The 9,814-nt window shown below is 42.6% G+C and overlaps 1 protein-coding gene across 2 annotated transcripts in view; it reads left to right on the top strand.

Annotated features, from left to right (window-relative positions):
- Nucleotides 1-635: 635 nt before the first annotated feature.
- Rb1 (RB transcriptional corepressor 1) overlaps nt 636-9,814 on the top strand; it is a 131,354-nt gene continuing 122,175 nt past the window's right edge. Inside the window, exons 1-2 of one of the 2 annotated variants that reach the window (XM_085828760.1) lie at nt 636-984; nt 4,370-4,496. In XM_085828760.1, coding sequence (XP_085684886.1) covers nt 863-984; nt 4,370-4,496 — 249 coding nt within the window. In that variant the 5' untranslated portion in view covers nt 636-862. The remainder of the gene's footprint in view (nt 985-4,369; nt 4,497-9,814) is intronic. The other variant, XM_021181654.3, reaches the window with a different exon arrangement.

Below are 9,814 nucleotides of genomic sequence, written 5' to 3'. Positions count from 1 at the left end.
CCTCTCCACGGACCTGCTAATGTGACGCGGGCAAATTAGCTCCCCGAACTCCCCACTTCCAACCCGCAAAAGTGGAATGCCGACCTTCCCAGTCCCAGTTTGACCGGCTGTCTCGGAGAAACCATTATGAAAGGAGGCCGGATCGTGCGCATGAACACGGCCAACTGGTTTTCTGCGTTTGTAAACGATTTTTCAAAGTCGGGTCCGCCTGGCAAACTGGTTTTCAAAAGCTACTTTCCCGCTAAGATCTGTCCCGCTCGGACCGCGCCTCCAGTTTCCCCATCAAAAGACTATAGTCTGTGCGTGCAGCGCCCATCGTCCCTTGTCTCCAGAAGGCCACCAATGGCCCCACCCTGGACCGCCCACCCGGGCCGAGCCCACCTCCCACTGGCCGGGCACGTTTGTTTTTGTTTTGCCGGCCGCGCGGGCCGGGCGAGGGGCGCGCCCTGTCCAGCGTTCTCCCAGAGGCCGCGGCTCCTCGCAGCGGGCCGGCCCCGCCTCGGCTGGCGCCGCCCACGGGGACGACGCGGGCGGAGACAGGCCCGGGCAGGCGCGGCTTCCCCGCGGCTTCCCGCCCGCGCCCTCGCCCTCGCCCGCCGCCGCCGCCACCGCCGCCCCGGTTCCCCACTGACGCCCGCGGCCCGCGAGCCTCGCGGACGTGACGCCGCGGGCGGAAGTGACGTTTTCCCGCGGTTGGCCCGGGCGCTCGGTTGCCGGGCGCGTCCGGTTTTCCTCGGGGGACGTTCCCATTATTTTTGTAACGGGAGTCGGGTGAGGACGGGGCGTGCCCGGCGTGCGCGCGCGCCCGCCCGCCTCCCCGCGCGCCTCCCTCGGCTGCTCGCGCCGGCCCGCGCTGCGCGTCATGCCGCCCAAAGCCCCGCGCAGAGCCGCGGCCGCCGAGCCCCCGCCACCGCCGCCGCCGCCGCCGCCTCGGGAGGACGACCCCGCGCAGGACAGCGGCCCCGAAGAGCTGCCCCTGGCCAGGTGAGGAGCGCGGCCGCCGCGGGCCGGAGAGAAGGGAAGGGAAGGGAGCGGGGACGCCGGGTGCATCCCGGCGGGGACGCCGGGCGGGCGCATCTCGGCGGGGCCGGGCTGACGGTAGAAGCGGCGCCCCGGGTCTCCGGGGTCCCCTTGGTCCCCCATCTCTGCGGGGGTGGCGGCGGCGCGCTGACACGGTCCCGGGCTCGCGGGCGACGGGGAGGGCATCCCGAAGGGGTCTGGGCTGCGGCTTGACAGGTGTCGGGCGGGTGGGGCTCCTGCTCCCGAGCGAAGTGACAGGTGCAGGCTCTACTCCAGCGACGCCCAGGCGCGGAGCCGGCGGGTCCCGGAGAGCCCCGGTCAGATGCAAAAACAATTGAAATAAATATTTAAAAAAAAAAAAAGAAAAAAAGTCGACCGGTGTTTGTTTTCTTTCTTCCTCCCTTTTTTCTTCCGTGGAGATCCGAAGCACCCCCGGGGTGGGTTGACTTTCTCTTTTGCAGTCATCCTGCGATGCAACAGTTGGGAACCTTGCCCTCTCTGAGCTTGCGCTGCATCGGTAGCTTGGCCCTGGGAGAGGCCAAGAAAAGCCTTGTAGGCGAAACGCAGGGTCGTGGGTGTCAATTGCTCACGGGGTCCTCAGCTCCCGGGCTTTGTGGGGGTTTCTTTAGAACAATGCTTTGAGGCCCCGGGGATTTAAAGCCATCTGTGGAGACTGATGGAGCAGAACTCTTAGAAGAGTTTGTATGTGGGCAAAAGTTTCAGGAGACATTTAAATGCAAGGGCTTGGAAGTTTCTAAACTTTGTTCCCCTTTTTTTTCCAGGGTAGAACTCTTCTTGCGTGCTGATTGGCCCGCAGCATGCTTCATTATTTCTTGCCTTTTGCCTTTGAGCATTCACGGATTCTGGTGCCTCCCCCTCCCTTTTTTCTTTTTTTCTTTTTTGATCTTGTGTTTGGTACTGTATTCTCTCAAAGAACTTTTCTCTCCATTTATTAAATGGAATCTAAACTTAAGTTCATGTGGATCCAATAAGAACAACAGAGAGATATTTATTGTATTTCAACATTTTTTTTTCTTGACTGTGCTACTGTGTGATTAAGTAACAGAAATTGAAACAATATGATTGTTGTTATTGTCAGCACTAGTTTTGAGAGTATAGATCCATTGTAGATGGGAGTTGTTTTTGTCTCACACAGTCCTCCAATTTCTAGCCCATCATTAAGTTCTCGAGGTTTTTTTTTTTTTTTTGGGGGGGGTGTTTGTGTTGTTTTTAGTTACTCTGACTCTGTAACCCAGGCTTGCCTTAAGCTCTCTGTTTTACTGCCTCCGCCTCCCAAGTTCTGGGATTGTAGCCCTGATGGGCTATCAAGCTCCTTTCTTCTTATTGAGCATCAATCAAGGCTCTTTGTGAGACCCAGACTCTTAACAGAGTTCAGGTCAAATCCTAAGAGACTGAAATAATTTTGGAAATTGCTTGTCTAAGTCTATTAAAATTCATATTAGATGGATTTTCTTATGGATCAAATAAAAATCATGTTCTTAAAAAATAAATACAGAATAAAAACTGTTCCAGGGGAAGAGTTTGCTTTTGTTTCTAATTAAACTCTGATGTATCCAGTGTGTGGAAGCGCCACTTCAGAAAGAGCAGTAAAGTATTCTACAAGATTCCAGGCCATCTACACAGCTTTGGACTTATTACTGATTATTGTAGAGTAACTATGAACATTGAAGTTCTGGTCATTGCCTGGGGGAAAGACAGACCCAGTTTCTTTCTCTTTTATATACTTTTAACTTTGGAGAATTCTCAAAAAGTTCTCCTTTAAATTAAACTTTACAAGACATAGTCTCATCTTGGTTACTCATTGCCACAGAGGTTCTCAAAAGCACTTACAGTTGATCTCTGAATTACCTATTGTCACGTGTGTTCACCATAGGGATTTGCTACCTCTTCTGAACTGCCATTAAATGAATGTTGTATGATCATTGGAGAATACACTTAGACAAACACTGATGATATATAGATCAGTCACTGTGCTGTCTTGCTACAAGCAAGAGAAGTGGTAAACACTACAGATACAAAGCTGCTGCCAGTATAACAAAACATGCTGCTATGCAGTAAACTTTATCTCTTAATTATAGAAATATGCTGAAAAATAATGATAAAGCTATAGTTTAGTAAACACACAAGCCAGTAACATAATGGCTTCAGGCATTGTATGCCCTTGTATATATGATTCTCTCCTACCAGTGGCAGCTTGATTATAGCAGCATCTCCCTAACTGCACAAATAGCAAATGGATTGTGCCACAATGTTATGCTGGTTAAGATGGGCTGTAAGTGATGTTTCTGCACCATTATAATCTTACAGGACTACTGTTGTAAACTGCCTTACTGAGTGACACATCATGTAGTGCATTCCTGTTCTTAGCAAGGATAAGAGGACTGCTTCAGTCTGAAGCTTAGAAAATAGCTTAGGTATGGATTCAACCCAGTCCATCTCCACTGAGAACAAGTCTGCTTTGACAGCTGGAGTATTATTTCTTTTACACTGTCTCTCTCCTAAGTACTACATGTGGAAGAGAAGCTGAGACTAGGAGACTGAAACACTTTCATTATTGAAATATGCAGACGCTAATTATGCTTGAAGAAGGAGTTGCCCAGCTGGAAAAGTGGTCAGGAGCACAGATGATGGAGTTAAGACTCATGGTTCATACCTGGGTAATTCCCACTTGGTATGCCTCTAGTGACTGCTTTAATTTCCCTAATATGGTAGATGTGTAAAACATGAATGGAAAGACCTAGCAAGTATGGCTGATGTGGGGACTCAGGAAAACCATGCATAGGATCATAGTAAAATTTCAAGAATTAAGTTGCTCTTCCTAGTGTTGTTGTTATATGTCAAATTGAAAGGAATTAGCCATTAAAAGCTTACAGTTAAGAAAGGTCAAAGAGATAGGACTGAAATATGTGATGCAATCATTTCTATCAAGTTAATCATTAAGAAATACAGGAAGGTGGAGAGAATGTATGGATTGACCAGGGTGTGGTTTTTTTCGTTTTTGCTGTGACAGTTGTTCCGTCTTCCCAGTGTGCTTTAGCTAGTGCACTTGCTGTGTCTCACAATGCTGTCCGGCTGCTCTGGAGTATATGTGCTTCACCATGCTAGCAGTGTTCTTCACTTTGTGCTAGTCTTATTTGGAAAACCCACAAAAAAGATAAGCATATGTTTAAATGATGTGTAATGGTTCTCAAAGATAAAGTAAGACCTTAAAGCACTCAGAGATGTTCTCTTTCAAAACGGTGCTGGTATATGCAAACTATAGAAACAAGTATTTGCTTAATTAGTTGGATCTGTAAGTGTATCAATTTTGTAACTTTTTAATTTGTAGGCTTGAGTTTGAAGAAATTGAAGAACCCGAATTTATTGCATTATGTCAGAAGTTAAAGGTACCGGATCATGTCAGAGAAAGAGCTTGGCTAACTTGGGAGAAAGTTTCATCCGTGGACGGAATCCTGGTAAGAATGTTTTTAGAGTTAATTTTTTAAAAAGAAAATCTAGAAAGTAAAATATATAAAAGTAAAGTTAGTGATAATTTCACTATCCAAGAGTACCCTCTGATGGCACTAGAATGCTTTTTATTTCAATGGTTTCTTAGATTTTTAATTTTTATTTTAAATGAAAAAAATTCTGATGGTGATGGTGATGGTGGCAGTGGTGGTGGTGATGATTCTGACGATGATAACTCTGATGGTGGAGGTGGTGGGTGTGGAGGCTGTGTTCCTTCTGCTTTTAGTGAAGGTCTAGGGATTGAACTCAAGTTGCCAGGCCTGCTGGGCAAGTACCCACAACCATTGAACTGACTTCATTTTAAACTGATATACAAAGTAACGAGTTTCACTGTGACAGTTTTTGTACAGATACACCATTGTTGTTTTCTCTGTTCATCTCCTCCCCCACTCTTCTTTCCCATCCCTCTATCTTCCCTTTGCTAGTCCCCTGCCACCTCTAGACGGCTTCTCCTGCATTTGTGTCACACCTGTGCTATTACTCTTTTCCCCTATGCTTTAAAACTCTCTTCCTCTCATCTCCCCTTCCAACTTTCATGACCACACACACACACTCACTCACTCAGTTAAGTTTAGAATCTTCATAGGAGAGAACATACTTATCTTTCTTTAGTCTGACTTATTTTGATTATTATGACCTCCAGTTGCATTCATTTTTGTAAGGATAATGCGATTTCATTTTTATTTGTGGTTGAATAAATTCTATTTTATATATATTGACTGGTTTTCTTTATCTGTGCATGGGTTGATGGACATCTCCACTTGCTCTATTATTTAGCTATTGTTAGTAGTATGGCAGGAAACATGGATCTCTCTGGTGTCTTGACGTCGAGTCTTTTGGACATACATATGATAGTGGAATGGCAGTTTTATGTAACCTCACACTGACTTGCACGGTGTTTGCCCTGCTCTCCCTTACTGCCAACAGTGTATTAGGCTCTCTTTCCCTAATATAGTTGCAGTTTTAAGTTGCATTTCCCCATTTCAAATTTCTAGTGCTCCTATGTATATCTCTTTCTGAGAACTGTGTTTAGTTGGTTCATTAACCTATATTTTGAGTGAATGATTTGCTTTAATAATATTTAAAATTTGAGGTTCTTTATCAGTTTTAGATATTACCATCTGATGTGTAGTTGGTAAATATTTTTCCTGGTCTGCCCTGAAACTCATTATGGAGACCAAGGTGGCTTCTAACTCACAGAACTGCATGCCTCTGCCTCCCAACATGCTGGTATTAAAGGTGTGCCCCACCACACTCAGCCCTGTGTTATTTTTAATCACAATCTATCTGTCTGTCTATCTATCTGTTTAATGTGTGTGCATACATGCTCTCATGCACTGCATGTGTTGTGGTCAGAGGGCATCTTTCAGGAGTCAGTTTTTCTGCCATATGGCTTCTAGAATTGAATGCAGGTTATCAGGCTTAACAATTGCCTTTACCCATTAAAGTATCTCACTGGCCTGATATTGGGCAAAAAATATTGATTGAGTTAAACATCTACAGCAGGTAGATGCCCAATTACCTCAGCATTATTTGAAGAGGATTTTTTTCCCCCAGTGTCAACAACTAGGTGGCTATAAATGTATAGGTTTAATTCTGAATTCTTTGTTGGTCTATGTATTTTTATGCCACTATCATACAGTTTTGTTACTATGGTTTTACAGTATACTTTGAAATCAACTATTCTGACACTTGCCTAGTATTGCTTTTGTTACTCAGGATGTTTTGTCATTTCATTTTAGTTTCATTTCTATTGTGATAAAATATCCTGACCAAAAACAACTTACGAGAGAAAGGTTTATTTTAAATCACAATTCCAGGTTATAGCCTATCATAATAGGGAAGTCAAAGAGGCAGGAACTTAAAACAACTAGTCACATCACATCTACAATAAAGAGCAGACAGGGATAAGTGCATGCATGCCCAGTACTCATAGAATTTTCTCTATGAAAATTTATATAGTTCAGAGGCAAAAACCCTAGAATGGTGTTGCCTACTCTCAGGCTAGGTCTTCCCATTTCAATGAAAAGGTTGGGTGGGGTCTTCCCCCAGCAATTAAGGCAGTCAAGGCAGTTTGCCATAGCTGTGTCCAAAGAACAATCTGATCTATGTAATTCCTGAAGACTGCCTTCCTAGTAATGTTACACCGGGTCAAGTTGGCTATTCAAACTAACATTGCGAAGTGGCATCATCCTAGTTCTGTAAAGAATGTCACTAGAAATAGCCCTGGCATTGTATTGCTTATAGGTAGTTTTGGTAATTAACTATTTTCACAGTATTAGTTCTGCTAATTCAAGAGCATAAGACTTTTTTGTTTGTTTGTTTTAATTTTCTAGTATCTTCATCTTCTTAAGGGTTTTAAAATTTTCACTGTAGAGGTCTTTTACTACTTTGGTTATGTTGATCCTTAGGCATTTTATTTTTTGAAGCTGATATTTTTTGTCTTGTTTGTTTGTTGTTACAAGGTCTTGCTTTGTAATTCTAAATGGTCTAGAACTCATTATGTAGACCAAGCAGCCTTGAAGCACAGAGATCCTGCCTCTGCTCTAAGTGCTGGGATTAATGGTGTGTAACACCATGCTCTTGAAGCTGTTAGGAATGGGATCTTTTCTTTTCTTGGCAAGTTAGTTATTGGTATGTAGAAAGGTACTTATTTTTGCTTGTTGACTTTATATTCTGCTGTGTTGAAAGTATCTAACACATCTAAGAGTTTTCTACTGGAGTCTTTAAAATACAGGATCAAATACCTTCGGCAAATAGAGATGCTTTCTTCCCCTTCTATTTGCATCCCTTTCATTTCACATTTTGCTGCTCTAACGAGGACTTCAAGCATTATATTGGATAGGAGCAGTAAGGGTGAGGACCTTTTCCTCATCCCCAATTTTAGAGGAAACACTTTAAGTCATTCCCCAATTAGAGCGATATTTTCCATAGGTTTGTTGTATAGAGCTATTATTGTGTTGAGATGTTTCTTATATTTCTTGTTTCCCCAAGCATGTGGGTGGTGTGTGTGTGTGTATTTCATGTGTGTGCAGGTGCATGTGTAAGCCAGAAGACAGCTTCCAGTGTGTCCTTCTTCACGTGCTTCTACCCTTCCTCCTTTTTTTCTCTCTTCACTGTTTTTGTTTTGAGACAGGTTTCCACAGGCCTAGAGCTCAGTAAGTAGGCTAGACTGGATGGCCAGTGAGCCCCAGTGACCTGCCTGCCTCTCTAACAGTGGGATTACAAATATATGCTACATGCTTGGCCTCATTCATTCATTCTATTTTTTATATTCATGCTAGAGATCTGCGTCTGGCACTCATGCTTGTAAATCAGGCACTTTAGCCTCTCCTCAGAACCTTATCAAGAAGGGATGCTGCTAAACATTGTCATAACCTTTCCTGCTGCTATTAAGATAATCAGGACTTTTGTCTTTAAGTGTACATGTGAGTTATATTAAATACCAGTTTTTGTATGTTGAATTACCTTTGTGTCCCTGGGATGAAACCAGTTTGCTCTTGTGTGGATGAATTTCTTTGTGTCCTATGAATTTGATTTGCAAAAATTGTATTGAGAATTTTGCAGGGAAATTGGTGTATGCTTTTCATTTTGTTGTCTTATCTGTATCTAGGCTTGATATTAAAGGAGTATTGGTTTAGTAGATTGAGTTTCATAGAGCCTGCTCCTTTCTGTTATAAGGAACAGTTTGCACAGGGTTGGTGAGAGGTGCTGTTTAAAGGTTTGGTAGAGTGGCAGTGAAGCCGTTGGCAATGGCTTCTCCTCGGAAAGAAACTTTTTACACTGCCTCAGTCTCATTGCTTTCTAAGATCAATTTTTCTCACATATCTTTTTAATTTAATTTTGGTAGCTTATATAGCTCTAGGAATTTATGCTGCATGTCTTCTAGATTTTCTAGGAGTTTGAGGGAAGAATGTAAGCTGTTTCCTTTCTGGATTTCATCAGAGCCTGTTTTTATCTCCTTTACATCTTTATTTTTAATTTGGTTCTTCTGTTTTTTTTTTTTTTTAATTAGTTTGTCTAGGATTTTTTTGAGTCATATTTCTTTCCTTTTTTTTTCTGAGATAGGGACTCATAAAGATGAGGTTGACTTTAAACTCATTATATAATAACCAAGGGTGACCTTGACTTTCTGAGTAGTGTCCTGAGTGAATTATAGGGTGTGTCCCCTAGCTCAGAGGTTTATCCAGTGCTGGGCCCAAGTTCAGGGCCCCATGCATGCTTTATCATGAGAATTTTCTTAGATTATTAAATTATATAAACATATAAACTTTATTTGGTAATAGAGTTTCTAGTGGTAATATAACAACCACTGGAGTTTTAAAAAATTAATTGTTGGATATGTAGTTTTTTCCAAGTAACTTGTTTATGCTGACATATCCTTCATAAGAATAATTTCTGCACAAGCAAGTTATTGATAATTGTAAATAATTAAATTAATGGCTCTCTGATATCTTTCTTTGAATAAATTCTCACAAGCTAATTTACTGAGTCAAAAACCTACAAACTTTTAAGACTACTCAATACTTTATTTCTTTTTATTTGATTATTAAAGAGAAAGTGTCTTTAGTTTGGAATTTAGATTTTTTTAAAGTAGTATATTTAAAGTCTCCAGGTTACCCTTTGAATGATCCCTGTTCAACATTGAAACAAATAGAGGCAGGCACGGTGGCATATGGAGTTGGTTCAGCAGTTCTGAGTAAGGAACTGCTGTTCTCATTGAGAATCTCAAGAAGACATAGGTGGAGACCTATGTCACGTGGCTCATAGCCACCTGTAACTCAGTCCATTGGCTACTGCAGTTATGTATATACCCCTAAACAGACACACATGCCCGCTGGAGAGATGGCTCAGCAGTTAAGAATGCTGGCTTTTATTCTAGAGAACCTGGGTTCAGTTCTTAGCATCCACATGGTGGCTCACAGCCTTCCATAACTTTAGTTCCAGGTTATCTGATGTCCTTTTCTGGTCTCTGTGGGCACTAGAAATGCATTGGTGCACAGATATGCATGCAAGCAAGGCACCTTACACATAAATAAAAATAAGTAAAATAATAATGTCTTCAAAAAATAAAATTGATGCAAATAGTAATGGTCCCTGGAAACTCCAGGGATAAAACCCTCCTTTCTTAGACATCTGGATGAATCACTTCTGTAAGCTTGGCTGCAAACTCCAGAACTTAACAGACAGGGAATTATGTAGGAAATGTGAAGATGAAGGTTACTGACATTAACCTCAACAATATAATTTGTTAATATACACCAGC

Source organism: Mus caroli, unplaced genomic scaffold, assembly GCF_978045245.1.
Source record: "Mus caroli unplaced genomic scaffold, Mus_caroli_1 scaffold_12, whole genome shotgun sequence".
In the NCBI taxonomy this organism is placed as follows: Eukaryota; Metazoa; Chordata; class Mammalia; order Rodentia; family Muridae; genus Mus; species Mus caroli.
Note: the sequence above shows the minus strand (reverse complement) of the source record. Positions and strands in the feature narration are given on the sequence as shown.